We start from the raw sequence: 23,817 nt of genomic DNA, 5'->3' as shown, positions 1-23,817 counted from the left end.
CCAGTGATACTGGAGAGCAACAGAAGTCCTCCTGTGTGACTACATTCTCTCTCACCCCCCCCCCCCCTCTCTCTCACAGGGGACTGTGACCTTCACCCTTAGTCATTTACTTCATATTCCACTCCATGGTGACTCACCTCAACACCCCCTTGTGTAGACCCCTGGGGCTTGCCTTGGGGTACCAGAACAGGTGAAAACACTTGGCCAGCACCTGCAGTGTTTGGTAGTCTGTAGCACTGCCCTGGTGGTAGACTACTACATAGCTCCCCCTGGAGTGGGAATAGTAAGGATTGATAATAATATAGATATATCATATATTAATAAAGTGTTAAACTCTCCTGGTGGAAGACCAGTACATAGCTCCCCCTGGAGTGGAAATAGTGAGGATTGATAATAATATAGATATATCATATATTAATAAAGTGTTAACTCTCCTGGTGGTAGACTAGCACATGGCTCCCCCTGGAGTGATAATATAGATATCATATATTTATGGGTAGGATGGATGTAAAATGGATGTCTTTTTCTGAAAAGAAAAGTGGATAAGATGCATTTATAGAATTTTGATTAAGTCTTTATTAAGAGAGGAACTTTGTGGAGCCAAAAATGTGCTTCCTGACTCCCTCCCCCTGTTTACAGGCCAGACCATGAATTTCACTTTAGTTAGCTAAAATCATTAAACATGACCATCATGTCAACCATTACCAGTCACTTACTTTGTGGTATCAGCTAACTTGACAGTATCTGACTTGGCATTCAGACAGTCTGTCACAGTGCTGCCCTCTACAAACTCAGCTGTCTTGATAAGATTTTGTAACAACTGCTCATATTGGTCCTTTGTAAGTGCTTCCTGACCTTTGACCTTTACATTGGCATCTCTAAAACAAAGAATGGGGAAAAAAGAGTAAATACTTTACAATATGTTGTTCTGAAATGGATACTTCAAATAACCAAGCAAAAAACTGTGTTCTTGAATGAACATACACATACCATAAAAACACAGTGGAGTACTTACAAGTTAGTTAGTCTAGGTTTATTAAATAGAGCTTGCATAAGTTCTGCATCTTCTGCGGACCCTTCATATTGCTGCCTGAACACCCTGGAGACCTCTGGAACCAACATCTCACTGTCTCCCCACAGCTGTGCTAGCCAGCCATGCCACGTACTGCAGGAATAATAAAAATAAAAATAATAATAATAATAATAATAATAATAATAATAATAAATATTAGCATCTCACTGTCCCCCCACAGCTGAGCCAGCCAGCCATGCCACGTACTGCAGGAATAATAATAATAATAATAATAATAATAATAATAATAAATATTAGCATCTCACTGTCCCCCCACAGCTGAGCCAGCCAGCCATGCCATGTACTGCAGGAATAATAATAATAATAATAATAATAATATTTATCTAGTCTAAAAATGTTAAATATGTTTAATAGACTTCACAATATAACATACAAGTTAGAGAAAATCACAATTGTAAAAATAAATGTCTTAAATGTTATTGTTTAGTTATTGAGAAAATGGATGTAAAAGACACTACTAACACATCACTTCCATTCACACACACACACACACCATGCACACACCATGCACACACACATACACACACACACACACATGTACACACACATGTACACACACACACACACACACACACATGCACACACACACACACACACTTACCCCTTGATACAACAGTCCTTCATCTTCCCCTTCATGTGTGTCTGATAGAAGGACTTCCTGATCAGAGAACCTCGTCCTGGAAATGTCTCCACTCTCATCACAGTCTGAGCATCTCCCCCTACTTCTTTATAACCTGATATATAGAATATAGTGAACTCAAGGTTAGAACTTCTTTATAACCTGATATATAGAATATAGTGAACTCAAGGTTAGAACTTCTTTATATACTGATATATAGAATATAGTGAACTCAAGGTTAGAATTTCTTTATAACCTGATATATAGAAAAGCCATAGTTATTGTCATAATAATAATAATAATAATAATAATAATAATAATAATAATAATAATAATAATTATTATTATTATTATTATTATTATTATAAATCTCTGTGTATTAGGGACCCTTCCCAGACCCTATTGTACTAACTGTGGATCAATCTATCTCCAAGGGGGTTCTCGCTAAACTGCAATCAACTTAAGCGGCTTAGATGTCTGGCGTGCCCAATGAAGCTGCCAGGGGGAAATTAACCCTCGTTTAGAAGCTTCAGTAGGTGTGTCAGACATATAAACCGCTTAAGCTGAAAGCAATTTTGCCAGAAACCTCTCGGAGATGGATCGATTCTGTTAGATCGTTCTAGGTATGGGAACCTTGTCTTACCATTATCATTCCAGGCCGACACTCCAGATAAACTTTGATCTTTTTCCAGCACTGGGAGTAGTTGAGCCATGAAACTCAAAAAATCTGCTGAGAGCAGCAAGTCTTCTTCTAGGAGAATGATATATTTCTGAAATCAACAGTTTAATGCTATAGGAAATGGTCAAAATCTCTCAAAAATGATTGAAATATGTTTTACAAAAGCATCATTTTTAACACTTTGAAATACAATTAGGTGAAGTTTTCCATTGTTTTAACTTGAGAAACAAAAGTAATCATTTAATAAAAAAAATCACTTGTATGAAAATGAAGAGCTGAAAAAAGCAAGTTTTTAAAAGTGCCCCTATACTTAAAATTCCAGATCAAGTGGACTGATAACAACTGTGACAGACCCCCAGTACTTACATTTACATCATATAAGCCTTCTTGTCTCTCTAAGGCCTTCCCTATTTGCTCTGAAAGAAATTAGAGCAAGTAATGGTCACAAAGTATCAAATAAACCCATATTCATATCTTGTATCTGTGTTTAGAGGTCAAATGGTATATTTGCATACTTGTATTTCTGCACCAACAAGTGCATGCCTTACTGCAGGTGTGTGCATGCTTGTGCATGTGTTTGGTAATCTGTGTTATCTTGTGCGTGTGTTCAAATATGTGTATGTGTATAAGATCCTCTCAGAACACTCCATACCTGCATACTTTGTGCTACTGGACAGTCTTTGTACTTTGAACCCATACAGTGCCCCCAGGGCTTCCTGTTCTGGGAATTTCTCATCACACATCACCTGTGGAAGAAAATTGGTGAAATACTGAAAAACACTCACAGAACAAAGATCACCGCAAAGGCGGCTCGATGCTTTATTTTTTGATTAATTAATGTATCACCAAATAAATAAAATGACAAATTATTAAATATATAAAAAAATAAAACAAAATATTTGATTTAGCCCATTTATGACCTATCGTGAAAAATTCATCAAAATCTATCCATTACTTTTTGACTATGGTATTAACAAACAAGTTAACAAAGGCAAAACCCTGACAATCTTTCGGGGGGGGGGGGGGGGGGGGGGGGGGGGGGGGGGGGGGAGGGGGGGGGGGGGTCAAACTACTCACCACCACATACTGGGGGTTGAGCCCAGGCTGCATTAAGACAGTGTCCAGCAGTTTTCTCAGGGAAACTGGACTTAGTCCTGAAACATAACACAGTCAATAATAATATTATAACAGGACAGTGTCCAGCAGTTTTCTCAGGGAAACTGGACTCAGCCCTAAAACATAACACAGTCAATAATAATATTATATAATTACTTACTACAATTACAATTGAATTTGGGTTGACATTGACTGACACGCACATTGGGAAGGTATGACCTGATGGCCTAATAGATGGATTGTCTACTTACAGAGTGAGGAGTCAATAGGTGTGTGTGTGTGTGTGTGTGTGTGTGTGTGTGTGTGTGTGTGTGTGTGTGTGTGTGTGTGTGTGTGTGTGTGTGTGTACATGCGTGTGTGTGTGTGCATATTCCTTCAGATATCCAACCAATATTGATCTATTAAGAGGTAAATTTGGGCTGATACTGACCAGCACATGTCCGTTTATGACCGCTCAGTGAGCATGTTACAAAATACGATATGATACGATATGAAGTGTAATACAATATAATGTCAAAGACAAATTACTATAAAATGTGCATAAGGTATAATTCTGGCTCAGAAATACTTCACTACTTTCAACAACTTGTACTCAATGTAAAAAGCAACAACTTACCTGGTACTATTATAATTGGCACTTTAAATATTGCACTTCCTTCCAACGCCTTATCTGACAGGGGTGCTGGCGTGAGGGCTTCATCCAAGTGATTCCCTGAAATCCATACAGCATACATACAAATATAAGACATGTTTGGGTGGTCAAAATGTATGAGCCCAAAAGTCCTCAACAATACATACACAGGCCACAGCAACTTGAGGAGACGAAGCATAGTTAATATATTCACTTTTTCATGAAAAAAATAATTGTTAGTATGCATACAGAGAAAAAGAATATGACAAAAGGGCATCCACCTTAGTGACAGTACCTTCAATACCCTGGATCTAAGTGGTGATTCACTGATATAACAACTTAGCAAAAATAAACACATACATTATAAATATATAAATATTTGCCAGCAGATTTCAGTTTTCACCTACCTTCACAGAAATCCCCGTAGCCTTCATATTTCTTGCAAAATTCCCTGCGCTTATCATTCCTCCTGGCCACTGGGTCGATTTTGATGGTCTTGCCCTCCACTGCAAGAGTAGGGAGAAATAAAGATTAAATTTTAATATCACAGTGTGTTAGGTGTGACAGTGTGTTAGTAGTGATAGAGAGCCAGATGTCAGTGTCATGGTTGACAACATGCTAGATGTGACATTTTGCACAAGATGTAATATCACTCAAGTTGCAACTTGTAACTGCAACACCAAGTTTTGAAATTGCATTTGCCATGATTATCTGAGTTGTGCTACTGTAACTGCAAAACCAAGTTTTGACATTGTGTTAGATGTCACTGAAATTGTGTTGCCTACATGTCAGTGTGATGATTCCTATGCGATAAAAACACTCACATTTTTTGGGTATACACAGTTTCTTTTCAATGGGTGTGGGCCACTCACTGGGCGGGGTCACATAGCTCACCTGGAACCAGAGAGGTACCTTGTTATCATATCACATAACACACAGTACAACTCACAGGAGGAAAGCTTTATCAAAATGTGTTTTGGTGCCTGTTTAACATAAAAGCAAGATTACTGAGCATCCCCCACCTTGATACTTGAATTATTTTAAATCCATTTATCCTTTTTCTGATTGTCAGTAATACTAGTAGTAAAATGCTCAAATCTCTTTGATGCTACTTTGACATTTAGTATTCAATTATTATATTTGTTTAAAATGGTTTGCTATGCAACATATTGGTGAATGTGAATGAAGCAAAGTGGAACAAATTACAATGCATTCAACATCTCATTCTTTAACTAGTGTAGTGATCGTGAACATGATTTGTAACGCTCCAGAAAACATAAACACACTAAGAAATCAAACTCAAAAGTCAACTCTCTGCGCAAAACCAAAAAAACCAGATGTATCCACCTGACAGCCGAAACCAAACGATGGAAGCACTCTCAAAACTGATTCAAAAGTACATTCACCCAAATATGCCATTCCCAAGCAAAAATAAATAAATAAATAAATAAATAAATAAAAGTACACACCATTTTCCCTTTCCCATGAGCAAGCTGCACAGTTAGAAAAGATCTTGATAAACATTCACAAAGTACAAAACCTTCCTTCATCTCTCAAGTGAACTCGATTGCACATCACCAGCCAGTTTAATAAAGTGCTCCAATCCAGTCATAATCAGACATACCCGTGAACATGCTTCACAAACCAATGTGACACGTAACAAGTGACACTGCAAGTAAATACGCGAACACCATCCTACCAACCCTGAGCATGCCATCCACTGGAAGCTGAACAAAGTTAGGAACATTTACACCAAGCTTATGAGGAAAATAAAAGGAGACCCACCCAAGACCTGTCCAAAAGACTTTTGTTAAATTCATAATATTTACTTCATTTTTGCCACAACAATATTATTTCATATGATAGTTCAATTTGGTTTTCTTTTGGATACTTTCTGAAAAGGCCAAAGTGAGTAACTGGCACTCCTCTACTTCAAGTGGTGACATCTATAGTTTCCAAAAACTGAATTGTGGGAAGGCAAACCAATGAACATGTGTCACAAAGTGGCGGAGATAACTGATAAAAGACATGCATGGTAACATTAAATAACAGTAATATAATACTGAGATCATTTCATCAGACACGTTTGTTAGAAAAAGTAGGAAGAAATGGCTCTGTGGCTGGGAGTTTGAAGGCGGTCTGAGGCTAACAAGACACCAAACAGAAAAACTTTCTGAATTAAAATAAAAGACATGCCTGTATCATATCAAAAATCCTGCTGTACTATGTATCTAATCTGTAGAATTTCGTCAAAGTCTTCAGCTCAGCATTAGCCCACCTCAGTTCATTGATCAGAGACACCTATTTAGAGATGGACTTTACTAGACTGAAGACTATCTCATCCCCATTCATAGTCTCATGCCTAAAATATATACTGTGTAAAAGCCAAACCACACACATTTCATGCAGAAACATAAAAAGCAGTGTAAGGCATGTCATGCCTCTATTGGAACAAATGTCCTCCACTGAACAAACACTGCTACTAATGCAAGGAAAATACCAACACCATGAAAGTACAACTGGATAATATTATATATTTATCTCTTGTTAATTATAGCTACACAGTAGAGAAAATAATGTACAGAAACTAGTTGGTAATGGGTTCACACTAGCCTGCTAGTCAAGGTACTCTCTGGTCCTTTGCACATTGCATGGTATACTTTATTGATACAAATGTGCTGGTCTACTTTGAGGATCAACAAATAAACAGTATGGCTTCTTTGTCACATAGTCATCTTAATGGACCCCCCCCCCCCCCCCCCCACACACACTCATTATGGCAAATTAATTTTAATATAATTCAGTTCACTGAAATGAAGCCCCTGTAATTGACACAGACACACAGCTAATTAACAGAAGGAAGCTTAATTGTGAAAAACTTGAAGAAGGGAGTAAACTGTGAAAGCAAGTAATTATATTAGGTCCTGCCACAGTGTGTCTGTACAGTAGTCTTCTTAAAGTATACCATTCAATGTGAAAAGGGGCCTTAAAATCAAGTCTGTCTGCCGTGACAGGACAAACATTGCTGAAGTCAAAATGTCCAAATTTTAAGGGTATTGAAAAGAACATTTAAATTATTACCCACTAACACCTTTCTAGCCTAAACAATTATTGAGCTACGTCAGTAACACCATGCAAGTCACCTGTTCAAATTCACTGTATCCCACAATGCCTTTCTGGCCCACAAACACCCATAGATCGCGCAGCTTAAGGTTTTGTATGTGGCCACTGCCGACCTCATTGAATAAACTTTTGGCATGGTCGGAGAGCCTGTAGGCAGGAAAGTGAGCAAAATAGAACAGATTTTTTGTTAAAATAGATGAAACTACAATCACATAGTTGGCAAAGTAAAAAGTTGGTTTTCATGAATAAAAACCATGACAGACATCAGGGCAGTCTGCCAGTAGATAGTTACAACATAAAAAACTGGTGACAGAACAAAGAAAGATGTAAAAGCAAGAGGTGCACACAATGACAATGGACATACACTGGATGTGGATATATTCAAAGCATTTATGTTCTTTCCTCCCCTCCCAAGTAGATAAACACCAAGACAGGAGAGTATTACCTCCATTCATGTTTGTATTTCTAAATATTTTACTGGCTTAATAATCTGATCATCATTGCCAAAAATTTGAACTCCTGCCCCCCATAAAAAATAAAATAAAATAAATAGATTCAAGCCTTTGTCCATAACCCTGATAAAATCTGATTTTTTGTCCCAAAAATGGTGAGTAAACAGTGATTTCTGATATAAGTTATTGAAGACTAAAATTTACAAAACAATTTCACCACAAGCCACTAAACAAGACAGCTAAGAAATGTCGGTGCACCTAAAGTAGTATAGATTAATACTCAATCTACAGGGGTTATTCTTCAAGGAGTGTTTATACCCAAGCAGTTTATTACAATATCCTAGGCCCCTTTAGTAAGTTATACCAAATGTTAAGTGAAAAGCAAGAACTAATTTGTAAAAAATATATATATTATTTCATTGTGAATGACACTTGAAGAAAACACTTTAAACTGGACATTTCACAAAAAAACTGAGAAGCACAGAGGGTCACAAAGTTGCAAATAAAACTAATATTAGTTGGGAAATATTCAGTAACTGAAGTTTGTGTTAGTAGTGACAACAGCCCCCAACTGTATACAGATCAATAATATTCTATCCCAAGGCCACTAACAGCTATTAAGAAATTTATATGAAATTTAGCACTTTCTGAACATTAACTTCACACAGAGTGCATAAACTTCTATTAAAACCTGCAGGTCTCAATTTTAAAATCTCAACTACTGAATCATCAAGCATTAGCAAATCAAATCTTACAATAGCCCCCCCCTCCCATGCCCAATAAGGCCTTTAATTCATCTCCATAACAACAATCATGTAATAATTTACAGTCACCGGCATTGCTCACTTTTGGTGATGTCTCTTTTATTCATGATATTCTACACTTCTCTCTCTCTCTCTCACACAAACACACACACCTTGTAGAAACATGCAAACACACATTTATCTAATCACAAATGGAAACAAACATTTCTCAAACAGCTCAAAAGACCCCTCTTCTCGCAATTTAGATAATACTTCCAAACAAACTCACAAACAAGCTTAAAAACCTTCAGACAAAGAAGACAAAGGACACCTCATTTCACACAGAGAGAAGCACATCACTGCACCATCACTTATCAAAGCACCTGTTCGTGTTCAGACTTGCCCCCTGAGATGCTTTTTTGCCCTATAAAGAAATAAGCATCACGAAGCCCCAGTGTGTCAACTAAACTGCTGCCCATTTCTTGGAGTATCTTCTTGGCTAGCAACTTCAAACTAAACCATGGGGAGAAAAAAATAATAAACAAATAAATAAACTGATAAAATGTTGGAGTTCAACCTAATGTCACCTGCACAAATTGCTAAAACTGTTTATTGAGGATAATTTCTAGAAGATATATAGTGAAAAATAAGATAATTTGACTGGAATGTTTAACTATTAAATAATGAAAAGCCATAAATAAACCTTGTAAGGGGTCTGCTTTAATTTATTTAATTTTAACATGATTAAAGACAGCCTGTCACTGGCTGGCCTAGAAATTTACTGTTTGTGGGGAAGAGATGAAATTGTGCGGGTTTATATAAAATAAATAAATAAATAATAGTAATTAAAATATGCAAATGAAAATAAAGTGTGTGTGTGTGTGTGTGTGTGTGTGTGTGTGTGCAAGTATGTGTGAACATGGAGCTTTTGAAGAAAAATAATATACCACACATCAATAGGGGAGATGGAGGAGGAGGAGGAGGGGGTGGGGGGGGGGAGGGGGAGGGGATGGGGGAGGGGGAGGGGGTACAAACAAAACAACATAAGCATCACACCATCGCCTGGATGCACAACTATATTTTCAGCTCCCGTCAAGACTTAAGTTATTGCTTATGTATTTTATCTGCACTATCTTGTTATTATATAATGACTACTTTTTTTTCAATCCGTTGTCAATGAGTTAACAATTGCACTATGCAGGTTCTAAGAAGCAAACATAAAATATATATAGCATATTTAACAAAAGCACATATCTTACAAATATGATTCATAAAGCTTTACAAAATTAACAAAACTTCACATGATTTAGACAAAATATCATGCTCTCTGTGTGAATATCTACCGGTTTCAATAAAAGCTGAGATCAAATAATAAAAATTATCACAAGATTCAAAATTTTCAAGGTCTTAAACCAATTTATCACTTTTGTATTGACTCCAAACCAAAATATGATAGGACAAAAAAAAATAAACAAGCAAGGGTGATCTAAAGTTAGCTTTCTTTAGCCTACTTGGCCACTCACTTAGTTGAAGCATCATCAAAAGTGACGGCCACCAGAATATCATCATCCTTCATCATCTCTAAGAAGATCTCCAGTGTACTGCTGTCTGAAATCCAATAACAACTGCCTTGAAACCACCCATTTAAAAAACTTATTACATTTTTATATTATTCTTTTCTTTCATATTCCAATTATTTTGTGAAAAAGTCAGAAAACATGGCACAGGGTCCAGGGGGCCGATGAGGTCAATGATATTTTTGGCCCCCAAAAAGTCAGAAATCTGCCATTAGTCAGAAAAATCTCATCGCTGAATATATCTACAGTGCCAATATCTTAAAAGATAATATTGATAATGTATAATATTTCTATTAAAATTCATGCTGTTAGTATAACTGTGAAAACCCTGATCTATTCCAGACTTTACCTTCAGCATAAGTGTCAAAGTGGCCTACTCTATAGGCATCCTTAGTCTTGGGGTTGATGGCAACCAAGTTAAACCCACGTCCATTGTCATTGTAACCAGGGTACACAATACTGGAGAAATACAATGGAAGAATTAAAATCACATTTGGGAAATTATTCTATGCCTAAAATATGCTTTTGATGGCCATCTTGCAAAAAAAAAAAAAAAAAAAAAAAGAAAAAAAAAAGGCCACCAGGTGTCACTAGGTGCTGGTTCTATATCAAAAAATGCCAATATCAGAATATTAAGCCACTGGGAAAAATATCTTACTCACAAAAATGAACGACTATGATTTATACCAGATTGATTTGATATTATACATTTATTATACACAATTCCTGGGTCCAACTTAAATTTTTAATAAAATCTTTACACTTAGACACTTACTATTTGCCATTCACACATATTTTGGGTCCCACTTTATTCTGGTACCCTGTGTACGCGTGGATTGCAATATGGTCTTCAGGACATGCCTTCTCCAGGCCGCAGTTCTCCACCTCCTCTGCCACCTGAATAGTCCCGTTGTTCAGGAAATATGGCTTCTTAAATTCCAGCTTGGAGATGGACCCCACTGGAAGATATATGTTACCACTGCTTACTTGTCTTTAATTTAAATTAGTTATGACTGGGATACTTTTTTTTTCTAATATAAAAAGTTCAAATTAAAGAATGACTATTTCACTCTTGAATTTAGACATTTATTTTTCTTTTTACTATTATTATTATAATTATTATTTTTTTTATTTATTTATTTTATTATTATTATTTTCTTTTGAAAACAAAAAAAAAAAAAAAATCATAACAAGGCTATTAGATATCTCAACAAGAAGTTGTTTAAAACGTATATTTGTAGTGACTAAAAATAACTGCAGCAATTGTCCATGTTCACCATACTGGTAAAAATGCATTATTCTAATAATTTCCCCAATATATTCATAAACCAGGGAGATCTCGGTGCAAATGACTTACTTGGTGAAGTGAAACATCCTCCGACTTCTGCCACCTTGGCAAAATCCTCTCCACCTCCTCTGTTCACCACCTGAGATGTATTAATACATAATATACATAATCTATATGATCTATATATAGTAAAATCCTCTCCACCTCCTCTGTTCACTACCTGAGATGTATTAATACATAATCTATATGATCTATATATAGTAAAATCCTCTCCACCTCCTCTGTTCACTACCTGAGATGTATTAATACATAATCTATATGATCTATATATAGTAAAATCCTCTCCACCTCCTCTGTTCACTACCTGAGATGTATTAATACATAATATACATAATCTATATGATCTATATATAGTAAAATTCTTTCCACCTCCTCTGTTTACTACCTGAGATGTATTAATACATAATATACATAATCTATATGATCTATATATAGTAAAATCCTCTCCACCTCCTCTGTTCACTACCTGAGATGTATTAATACATAATATACATAATCTATATGATCTATATATAGTAAAATTCTCTCCACCTCCTCTGTTTACTACCTGAGATGTATTAATACATAATATACATAATCTATATGATCTATATTATGTATTAATACATAATACATAATATACATAATCTATATGATCTATATATAGTAAAATCCTCTCCACCTCCTCTGTTTACTACCTGAGATGTATTAATACATAATATACATAATCTATATGATCTATATATAGTAAAATCCTCTCCACCTCCTCTGTTTACTACCTGAGATGTATTAATACATAATATACATAATCTATATGATCTATATATAGTAAAATTCTCTCCACCTCCTCTGTTTACTACCTGAGATGTATTAATACATAATATACATAATCTATATGATCTATATATAGTAAAATTCTCTCCACCTCCTCTGTTTACTACCTGAGATGTATTAATACATAATATACATAATCTACATAATAATATGAAGAACATCAACAAACACAAATGCAGCTACTCATCTCATCCATACATCTTTCAGGATTTAGTCTTATAACAAAAGATGTATTGAACAGCTGAATAATAATTGCTTTTTAAATTGTGCACCAACATTATTTAATAAATTCATGATAAGGATTAGTTTCCCTGGTGTAGACCTGCACACTACTACTGCTTTTATCATTTATTATTATTATAATTATTATTAATATTCTGACAAACCTTCTCTACAGCCTTTCCCGTCTCCAGACCCTTCTGGCCCAACATCGCAAAGCTGTCTCTGAAGCTCAACTTGTCTATGTGCTGACTGCCGTACTTCTTCAGCAGAAACCGAGATTCATCTTTCAGTCTTTTAAAGAGAAAGAAAATAATTTTCATAATGATAAAATTTCACACCATTTGCATGTGGAATCCCATTATTTTCATTTCAGTTATAGGTTTGAAAAAAATTGAAATATCATCTGAATACACCAAAAGATAAAAAGATATTAAGTTATAATTATTAAAAAAGTGCAGACTCATATTAGTAATATCTATCTATCCCTTTATTCACCATATAGCTACTTTCTTTCACTTTTTTCCTAACCTTTTCAATTGTTCAAGATCAAGTCCATAAATTTGAAAATTAGGTCATAAAACTCACCTAGTTGAGGCGTCATCGTAGCTTGCCACCAGGATGAAAGCATCATCAGGAACATCGTACTTTAGGAAACGGACCAGTGGGGCATCTGATTGGTGGAAAAACAACAAATGAGAATGGGTAATCACTTCTGATCAGACAAATAATTCATTTTTGGGATAACAAATGGTTCTGCTACATTCTGAGAGATTTTGGTGAATAGTATAATCTATGCTTCTATGTATCATTAATAAATAATCAAACAAACAAATAAATAGTAGCAAAAAGTCTGTTCAGTTATTTGATATACAGTGTATTAAAATAAACAAATAAATAAATAAATAAATAAAACACTTAAATATTAAGAAATGGGATATATTAAGAATTGGGATACATACCATCAGAGTAAGTGTCAAAAACCTTATCTTCCAGAACTTTCCCTGTCTTATCTAAAATATGGAGAAAACACATTGTCAGTTTACAATAAAATCATAGATGCTTACTTTGACAGTAAGAGACTAATCAACTCAAAAAAAAAAATATATTTTTTTTTTTGAAAAACTGGACAAGCCATTACTTGGTTCAATATAACAGTTCAAAGTATCTCCTGGCAGCACTATTTTGAAATTGAAAAAAAAAAAAGCTGATGTTACGAAACAGATTACAAAAACCAAATGTCGATACCACGACAGGTACAAAGATGGACAGACAGAAGACAGAAAGATGAAAAACAAAGCAATTCCTGAATGTATAACCACTTTGTTATTTTATCTAACTCTTTACATTTAAAGGGTGGAAAGAGGGAAAAAGGGGATCTCTGCCTCCTAATATCTCCTCCTACTTACTGTCCACCACCACCACTGTCAAGCCACGCGTCCCCTTCTTATTCTCTCTGTTAATGACACTGAAGTCAAGAGGACATATTGACAGTGGTTATGAAAAATAATTTTTACAAAATGGTTTTCCAGTGTGCCAACCTTTGTAGAATATTGACACAATTATTAATAATAAGTATGATTCATATATAAATAATCTTTCAAAAATTCTTATTTCATCAAGTTTATTTATTCAGTTGCTATTTCATTATTAATATTATTATTCTATTGTGAACAATCCATCAAGAAAAAGTTATTTAACTCAAGTCTCCATATTAATGAAAAAAAAATTATAATAATCACTCGAATCAAACGGGGTAAAAAATACTCACAAATTATCCTCGATACAGATCACTGGCTGCTCCCCGCTGTCTTCCTTCCCGTGGCCTGACCCGATGTAAAACGAGAACTTTCCAGCCTCGCAGGGGGTCCGTAAGTGGCACTTGGAGACCAACTTCAATTCTAGAACCAAGAGCGCACATGCCTTGATTTTATATCTGCCTAGTGTGAGATGGTTTTTAATGCAAAATTTGGAATGTATGAGGGCAGCAATTAGTTAACAAGGCAGCAAAGCTGTCAAATGTACAGACAAAAACACAAAATAAAAATGCAGAAAATGGTTCATTTTGTCAATTTTGATGCCTACAATAGCACTGTCAATCAACACTGAAATTTAATCATGCACAACAGGTGACATCGTCAATAACAGGAGCTGATCCAGAGATATTTTCTGACAGTATTCTAAATTATCTTTGTTGATCCATCCTACATTTTTGATGGTCTTCCAACAGAAAAAAGAGATACCCATCAATGTGAACTTTAAAATCTGAAAGACCCAGAAGATGGCCTCAATCCACCCCTGCAATAAGATTACAGTTTCAGGACCAAATTCACATAATGAAAATCCCAATATCTAAATAATGATGACAGTGCATAAAATAATATTACATAATGTTTAAAGACATAAAAACCAATGCAACTGCTTATGTGGAAATACAGAAAATGTGAAGAGCTTCAGGTGGATGGGAGCTGAAAATGCCAGTGTTTAAAAAAAAAAATTAAAAAGAAAACACAAAAATATCCCATTAAAGCTGCTATTCAAACTTTTAATGTTGCTGTAATAACATGATATGAATAACCCCAATGTGTTTGAGGATAATAAGACACTGTTATTCATCTATTTTTTTTGTTTTGTTTTGTTAACTTATTTGCAATATTAAACAACATTTACCTGCATAACTATAATAGACTCCTAATTATGTGACACAGTTAAGAGAGCTTAACCTATGGGACTTTACTGGGAAGTCTCAGCGTGTGTTTTAGGTAATCTTATTTAATGGGCACTTGGAAATCAATTAGGCAAATGATTTTATAGCTCTGAATTTAGCTTGTGACTACCCCAAGGGGCAATTACCACCATCCATACGCAGTAGCCCCATATAGCACTCTATAGAGCTACATTGCTTCCAAAACAGAAAACAATCACACTGATTTTCCAACACAAACTGCACATCAGTCTTACGAAACTTTTCAGTTTGAGTATCATAAGTAACATGGTTTTTCCTTGATGGTCATTCCGGCAGCCATTTCCAAAATTAAGGTTTTCTTCAACTTTTATGCAATATAACATAATGACCATCAATTTTTAATAATAAAATAAAAGTATCATGGATTTACAGAAAATGTGACATGGAAATGTCTTCAAGGCCATGGAAGTTCAGAGTCACACTTTCAAAATGCTAAAATGTAAACAAAAGATAACTGTATTGAATTGATTTTCTTTCCATTTTCAACATCTTTTTTTCATACAACAAAATAATCAATTTACTGTCATTTTTAAATGAACAACTAAGAAAATTGCTGACATAGGAAAAATATCAATAGAACAATTTTAAATGTCCATTTTGCTCCATTCTGAGATTCTGAACATGGTGAATGATTGAATCTGACAAACTGTAAAGATATGAGTTTATTATTATTTCCATTTTTGACACTTTGTTACATAATACACAATAACAGATTAACCATCTTTTTTATATAATCAACTAACAATATTGTTAAGATGCAGAAAATGTCAAAAGAACACCTTTACATATTTAATTAGTTCACAGAGAAGATTGTTAACATGCCTAAGAATTAAATCAAAGGAAAAAAAACCCACTTATATACAAAAAAAGGCACAACTTCTCCAAAACTAAACCATTTTCAAACTCCATCTGTATTTCAGTAAGACTGATCTCCCCTGTAAATTTCAAGACAATTGGCCAATTGATTTTTCTTGAAATGCGTTAGCGGTATTGCATACATGCTGAAAAAAGTGAAAAAAACAGCATAACTTCCATAAAATTGGTCCGATCACGCTGATTTTCAAACTTTGCCTATGTAATATGAATATTCATCAGTTCTGTAAGTTTCAAGCCAAAAGGTAAAACAGTTTTTCACTTATCATGTTATCGGTGCTGCATATATGCTAAAAAAATGAAAAAATAGCATAACTTCCATAAAAATGGCCCGATCAAGCTGATTTTCAAACTTAACCTGCGTATTATGAATATTCATCAGATCTGTAAGTTTCAAGCCAAAAGGTAAAATGGTTTTCCACTTATCATGTTATCGGTGCTGCATATATGCTGAAAAAAGTGAAAAAACTGCATAAATTCCCTAAAAGTGACCCGATCATGCTGATTTTCGAACTTGACCTGCGTATTATGAACATTCATCAGTTCTGCAAGTTGCAAGTCAAAAGGTAAAATGGTTTTCCACTTATCGTGTTATCGGTGCTGCATATATGCTGAAAAAAGTGCAAAAACAGCATAAATTCCCTAATAATGACCCTATCATGCTGATTTTCGAACTTGACCTGCGTATTATGAATATTCATCAATTCTGTAAGTTTCAAGTCAAAAGGTAAAATGGTTTTCCACTTATCGTGTTATCGGTAAAAGTGCACGGCGACGACGGCAACGACAGCGACGACGGCGACGGCGACGACAGACGCAGATGATGGCTATATGTACAGACACATCTGTGTCTGTACATAAAAATATGTGAAAAACGATAGGTGGACTCAGAAAGTGAATCACCTCTGGCAATTGCTGTACTCTACGTCATAAGATACATGCTTTGGTTCTTACATGACATCAAGTAATAAACAATACACAGAAAAAATATATTAAAATTTTCTTTCACAAAAGGAATCACAATAAATTATTAAGCAATTCTAAACAACTTCACAGTTTTTTACATGTGTCGCAGTTTAATCAAAAAATGAAGTTAACATCAAATTAAGTGGCATGTTACAAGTATAAAAAATATAACGCATATAACTATATAAATGGCATAGAGGTACATGCATGGCTATTATTAAAACGTGTTGTAAACAAATGAAATATAAAGCATGCAATATTTAGTCTGTACGAATTTTGTAAAATAAAGTCAAATCATATGATGGTTGTGCACATGTCAAAGGTCATGTCAAAGGTCATGCAGAGGACACAGGTCACATACAGGCTAGGTGATACAATCAAATTTAATATAGTGACAAAGCAAGGGCTTTCTCTCCTTAAAAACCAAAGGAAAAGACAGTTCCCACTTTTAAAATGGACTCCCTGACAACTCTGAGTTTCAGAGGTCACTGGAAAGGACAAGGGTCACTGGAAAGGGCAGAGGTCACTGGAAAGGACAAGGGTCACTGGCAAGGGCAGAGGTCACTTGCAAGAGTAAAGGTTATTGGAAAGGGCAGAGGTCGCTGGTAACATAGGTCAGTTTCCAGCAAACATTGAAACTGGGAACCCTGTACCACTTTTGAACTTATTTCTCTTATCTCAAACAAATGTACCCTTCCCTCCTTTTGTCAAATTCAATCTGTTGAAAATGCAGGACACAAAAGAGGAATAATAAAGAATGAGCATTTCTATATGTAATAGTTAGTGCTAGTTACAGCACAATTCGTCCATTTTATGCAATTTGTGCCGACACCTCGACTATTACGCTCTTGTTTATTGCATAAAGATGGCGATGGGTGCTTGTAACTATACTGACTTATCCCACTACTGGTCTTTTGAACAATGTAGGATAACTCTACTTCTATTTCACTTGTAACTGACTGAAGAATATTGATATACAGACATACATACACCTTGCAATCAAAATATAAGGGCTGTTATCCTACTGTTGGAAGAGCCTGCTGTGGGATAAGTGCATCTATTGTTAAAGCTTTAGTACAGAACTGGTGTTAGACATGGAATACATGAGTGTTGTTAGCTCTTAGGAGACATGGAGTGTAAAGTGCATCTATTTAGTATTACAATTTATAATAAATGAAGAAAGTCAAAAACAAACATTGTTTATTAAATGATATTTAAGGACATTAAACAATTAAGGTTAAACAAATATAATGAAAACAATGTCATTGCACTGCCAGCCAATTCTAGAAGTATTTTAAAACGCCAGCTGTAAAACAATATGTCTATATATGAAAAATATGGAATATAGTTATCAAACTGACAATTAAAAATATTGGATGTCTGATTTTATGTGATGATGGGAAAGGATAGGTGATATAAATTTCTTCACAAACAGCAGGGCTAAGTGCAAGAAGACACACATGTTAGTAGCACAAAGCAGATGACAGTACAAAATGCTAAGCAGAAATGTTAAATAAGGTTTAAAAGTTTGGTGAAAATTGCTCAATTGCCTTGTGAAAATACAGATACTGAAGATAGTTTCTTAGAAATTAAATCACTGACAATATAACAGCTTGATGCCAAGTTGAAATCCTTAGAAACACATTCAATTGGCAAAATTCAATATGGCAGCCAATAAAAACATCTTAAATCAAATAAACACCACTGCTGCTCACCAACACCTGTATAATAATATAACAGAACTGTATCACATTTAAAGGCTTCCATTAGAAGTCATACGTAATAAGAATTCTTCGGCTGTGAGAGCATCATAATGGTACTATTATATATAAAAAATAGTTTTACATTAATTTAGTTTGCCACAGAGAAAAGAAGGATGCCCCTAAACAATATGCATACATGTAACTCCTTTACTATACAAAATCTATCTACCTGTTTATCAGAGGCACTCTTCATATTCCATGATATTATATGATCTGTATCAGTTCATTTTTATACTACACAGTGTATACTCCCTTTCACAATATCTCCACTGGTTAGCTCCCAGAACTTGGGATACTTTTTTATTTATTTATTTATTCTTTTTTTTTTTTTTTTTTTTTTTTGAGGGGGGGGGGAGGTAATACTATCATCAAAGAATTATCTTAGAAAATCAGACAAGGAAACATCTGTACAATTAACTTGAAACAGAAAGTTAAAGAAGAAAATTCATCACTAAAACAAGCAACAGCAAACACTTTCTAGACATCTTATCATCTACCACTAAATTGAACTCAGGCTATAAACTGTTAGAGCACCAGACAAAACAATGACTGCCTTTAATTAGTTAATTATCACAACTTTAACATGACTTCTTTGTAACTGGTAAGCTACAGCTGCATTTCAATGCCAAATTTAAAAAATGTTTCCATGTATTGTCCAAGATAAACAAGAACAATGTCTGGACCTACATAAAACATGTGCGTGCGTGTGTGCATGTGTGTGTTTGTACATGCAGTGAGGGGTTAGAAGGTGAGGATGATGATGAAGAATTCTTCGCCTGTTACTTAACGGCAGACAAACACGTCTCCCATTTTCTATTTCAAAATTTGTAATTGAAAATAAATAATTCTGAAGGGTTCCAATTTGGCACCAGGCTAAAATATATTATACTCTAAAAGGAAATATTTGTATTTTCACAGAAGCACCTCCAGCAAAGATACCATCATGCAGTCAAAGTATAAAAACCATGGTGAGTATTATATCATATATCATTAACATAGGATACTACCTTTCTTAGGAGCATTATCATGGTGCTCCAGTTTGGCCGGTTCCTCTGGTGGTCTGGCCTTGGGGGCAGGGGTAGATTTGGGACCCTCTGAATGGGGGAGACAATACGCTTAACACACAGTACACAACCAAGAGAGCATCCAGAGCAAGTTCATCCAAGGACTAACAGATCTGGAGATCAAATATGGCCGACCCATTTATAAGCAATGCAGACTAATCTCCTAATGGTGTCCCCGCCTCCACACATGCTGTTGCTGCAGGGGCCCAGCAATTGAAACTTGAGGCTGAGATTTAATTGGTTAAATGGCGCATGTGGAGGTGGATAGACCAACAGTGGATTAGGTGGCTTGCTTTTAAGTGGGATCAGTCATATTTACTCCTTGGATCATCTGAATGCGACCTAAGTCATATATTTTAGTGATGTGATGCTTTACAAACCACTTACAAACTGATATATAAGTTTTTTTTGTCAGCCAAATTAAATTTATATTATTTTGAGCATTTTGTAAAAACAGAAGTCAGCAACAGCCTAGGGGTGAATAACTCATGATAATGTTTAATTTAGTTTATGAGGAGTAAAATTTTACAAGTTTTGTTTAAAAAATTACATACTAACACATCAGTACCTATGACAACCGTACCTTTCATTTTTTGAAAATAATGAACACATGAGATTGTAAAAATTTAATAGATTTCCACAAACATTTGCCAAATACTAAATATCTCATGAATACTTTTTATCAGCAATATTTAAATGCCAATATTCATGCGAAAAAAAAAAACAAAGATACACGATAAAGGCATAAATTATGAAAAATATAAATACAAAAAAAAAAAAATCAATACCAAATCAATTTAATTCCAATTCCTTTGATCTGTGTTGTGTCTATGAAAATGCTATATAGTATAACTTCAGTCATGCAAAAATTAAATCATTTGTTAATAACAACTTGGGAAGCCAACCACAGAACACCAACTGTTTCCCCAATACTAGAAACTACAACTGTAACAGTCACTGTGACTATTACTCAATTAGTCATAAGGATCATTCTGCCAAAAAAGAGCTTTCTGACTCATGCAAAGGCTGACCCTCACATTCTGCATTATATTGGCATAATTCTGATTTGCTGCATAAGATTTATTTCTATTTTTAGTAAAACTAATATAAACTAAAAGTGTAATGATGTGTTTATTCAAACTGTATATATGCAACTGAAAAGAAAGATAAATTTAAGATAAGAAAAACAGAAGGCATGTTTACACATGAAGATAACCCATCCAGTTTTGGTCTAAAATTACACCACCAGTACAGACCTTTTTACATGAAGTGTTATATCTCAGCAATACAGCTAAACCAGCATTTTTTGCTTTTGTTTCTTTTTCTTTTTTTGTGACATTTCAGAGTAGAACTAGTGTGGTTTTATCTTCATGTCAGCAGTTAGTAGTAGATCAATAACAGACAGCAGAGCTGGAAGAAATTAGAGGTTATTTGTATTAAAATGCAAAACCTGAGCTTATTTTGACATTTAATTCAGTATTTATACTAATCGTCATTTAAATAATTCATCTTTTTTATATCATTTCATTTCCTTTTTTTATGGTAAAATCACAGGCCAATGCTAAACATCACTGAGCAAGTACATCTTTGTATATTTCTTTTAACAATATATAAATATATGATATTTTTATGCCCAACTTGCATGTTAATAATTAAAAAAAAAAAAGATTTCTGCATTGCCCCATGTTGTTATTTTACAAAATATATAAAATTTGCTGTTTCTATTCAAAAATTTCAAATAGAATCTAAATCTATTAAGTAGCAAATAAAACCGATTTTCAGCACATCCTCTGATGATAGTTTGTTAAAATAAGCCCAGATAAAAAGAAGAGAACATGCATGACAATAAAACGTGATATTTGCCTTTGGGTTTGTCTACTTTAAGGACAGCAGTGGGGACACTTTGTAAGGGGGCGGCCCCCGTTTTCAACACATGCACAGTGCCAGGAGTGGCGGAAGCATCTGAAATTAAAAGCAGCAAAAACTCATGAGATTTATAGTTAGTGAAAAAGAAGCATCTGAAAAATAAGAAGCGTCTCAAATTCTGCTAGTGTTGCTGTTCTAAAGAACTGGACAAAATGGGACTTCTGGGAATTTTTTACTAAGCAAAATTCATTATTGATTAATTCACTTTTGTTCCCTTGGTCTTTTATTGAATCTACCAGCTGTATTCAAAATACAACCAGGAGAGTCTCCTGAGACAACAAGATTTGTGAAAAAGGTCAAACAGCTGCAAAATAATACTTTCTAATTTCGCATGTTTGAAACCTATTCAAATACCATTATGTGGACTTTGTTTTTCTAACATTTGTAAATCAAAACTAATCAGACACTTGCCAAGAACTAAAAAACAAAAAACTACAAACTATTCAGTACACAGTATATATTGCCAGTAGGCTTTCTGTCTTTGAGCTGTATGTATGAATTCAGACCAGGATCAAATTAACTTAGTCTTCTAATACATACCAGTAGGTAAGGCTTAATTTCAGTCCAAAATAGATTTGTCTGAACAGGTCACTGCATGCTGTAAAGGCCAATTTCCATTCAAGATGGAACTGCTTAACTTTCCACTTATGACCCCAACAAACAGCGTGATCTGATTGCCTCACCAAAGTAGGACAATCTAATCCCTTTGTTGTCTCACCTACTGCTAACTGTGTTATATATATATATATGTTTAACAGTATTATATATTTATCTAATTATGATAAGCTCACCACAGAAAGACATTCTTATCTGTCTGTTACACCACCCAGAGCCCATGCTACTAATAACCTGGTCTCTTAACAGTTAGGGTGTTTTCCCAGAGATTTACATCGATCTAAAGATTAAGATTTAGATCGACCTAACTCCCTGGGGGTTCAAGCTAAATTGCAGTCAGCCGAGCACGCACCATAGTTAATTACCCCCTTACATGTTTCAGTAGGCGGGACAGACGCTTAAGCCGGCTAAGCTGACAGTAATCTAGTGAGACTCCCCACAGGGGTAGATCGATCTAAAATCTATGGAAATGGGGTCTTAGACATCCCTATCTTCCAACCTGCTAAGATAGACTATGAAACTTGTAATTATTAGACTTCATAATTTTCAAGTAACAAATTTTCTTTTACGATATTTATACCACAATGATCATCTTAGGTATTTTTTTTCTTTTTTTTTTTGTATTTTCTTAAACTTATTTTTCTGCAAATGAATTTACAAGTAAGGAATGATTCTACATACAAAGTTAGTACTAGTACTCATGACCTAATTTGACTGAAAGCAGAGCCTTATTTATAAAACCTTTTGGGTCATCAAATTAACTGCATTAATCCGTGGAAGTCTCCTAACACTGAAGTTTACTCTTTTACTTCCTATGTTTCTACAGCAAGTTCAGTGCATTGTTAGGTGTGTGACACGCATCCAGTGTTAGAAATTAAGGCTGGACCGTCTGCCTGGGGCTGAAAACTTTCAGAACGGGCTGAGAAGTTTTCCCACCCGGCAGACATTCGACCAGCTACTTCTCAAGATGGCTGAACTTTCGGTTCAGCAACTAATTTTCCTAAGAGGCAAACACTGCACGCATCAAATATGTCAACAACCCTGTCACTCACGCTGCACATAAACACAGAAAATCTATGAACATCTCCCATTGGGGACAATTTATTGATATTTTTCATGGTATTATCCTAACTCTCTTCAACATTCTTGTATAAGCAAACTACCAGTCATAATGAATAACTATCAAATATATACATATCTTAATGCTGATTTTGGAAATTTAGAAAAACACAGTATATCTTCCATTGTCTGATAAAAAAAAGAAGAAATAATTCAAAATTTCATTATCTTTTTCTACTTTCCAGTATATTCAACACCCTTATCCACTATAAATCAAAAGAAAGCACTTCCACAGCAGGTAATTATTCACAAAGCATTTAGGAAAGAATAGAAGAGCTTTCAAATTCAAATCTTTCATGGTTAAATGTCATTTTCTAGACAATTATTTGATC

General features: G+C 34.7%; 1 protein-coding gene across 6 annotated transcripts in view; it reads right to left on the bottom strand.

Moving 5' to 3' along the window:
• LOC106162449 (protein O-linked-mannose beta-1,2-N-acetylglucosaminyltransferase 1) overlaps positions 1 to 23,817 on the bottom strand; it is a 31,667-nt gene that overhangs the window by 5,311 nt on the left and 2,539 nt on the right. For 2 of the 6 annotated variants that reach the window (XR_015335081.1, XM_087015600.1), the window contains exons 4-26: positions 21,689 to 21,787; positions 19,769 to 19,855; positions 14,185 to 14,314; positions 13,823 to 13,881; positions 13,376 to 13,426; positions 13,002 to 13,086; positions 12,581 to 12,707; positions 11,391 to 11,460; positions 10,809 to 10,992; positions 10,383 to 10,492; positions 9,980 to 10,064; positions 8,840 to 8,969; positions 4,963 to 5,032; positions 4,546 to 4,644; positions 4,124 to 4,219; positions 3,469 to 3,545; positions 3,044 to 3,137; positions 2,758 to 2,807; positions 2,356 to 2,482; positions 1,695 to 1,827; positions 1,016 to 1,165; positions 717 to 878; positions 138 to 269 (exon numbers count right to left, since the gene is read on the bottom strand). Coding sequence is in view for 5 of the 6 variants with exons in the window: in XM_087015600.1 (XP_086871726.1) it covers positions 138 to 269; positions 717 to 878; positions 1,016 to 1,165; positions 1,695 to 1,827; positions 2,356 to 2,482; positions 2,758 to 2,807; positions 3,044 to 3,137; positions 3,469 to 3,545; positions 4,124 to 4,219; positions 4,546 to 4,644; positions 4,963 to 5,032; positions 8,840 to 8,969; positions 9,980 to 10,064; positions 10,383 to 10,492; positions 10,809 to 10,992; positions 11,391 to 11,460; positions 12,581 to 12,707; positions 13,002 to 13,086; positions 13,376 to 13,426; positions 13,823 to 13,881; positions 14,185 to 14,314; positions 19,769 to 19,855; positions 21,689 to 21,787 (2,407 nt within the window). In the remaining variant the exon portion in view is untranslated. Of the gene's footprint in view, positions 1 to 137; positions 270 to 716; positions 879 to 1,015; positions 1,166 to 1,694; positions 1,828 to 2,355; positions 2,483 to 2,757; positions 2,808 to 3,043; positions 3,138 to 3,468; positions 3,546 to 4,123; positions 4,220 to 4,545; positions 4,645 to 4,962; positions 5,033 to 7,281; positions 7,409 to 8,839; positions 8,970 to 9,979; positions 10,065 to 10,382; positions 10,493 to 10,808; positions 10,993 to 11,390; positions 11,461 to 12,580; positions 12,708 to 13,001; positions 13,087 to 13,375; positions 13,427 to 13,822; positions 13,882 to 14,184; positions 14,315 to 19,768; positions 19,856 to 21,688; positions 21,788 to 23,817 lie in introns of all 6 variants that reach the window. The other 4 variants (XM_087015601.1, XM_087015602.1, XM_087015603.1 and 1 more) reach the window with 4 other exon arrangements.

Source organism: Lingula anatina, chromosome 6 (genome assembly GCF_051362555.1).
Source record: "Lingula anatina isolate TDL-2025a chromosome 6, LinAna3.0, whole genome shotgun sequence".
Taxonomy (NCBI): Eukaryota; Metazoa; Brachiopoda; class Lingulata; order Lingulida; family Lingulidae; genus Lingula; species Lingula anatina.
The sequence above is the reverse complement of the archived record's forward strand: the minus strand, read 5'-3'. Positions and strand labels throughout refer to the sequence as shown.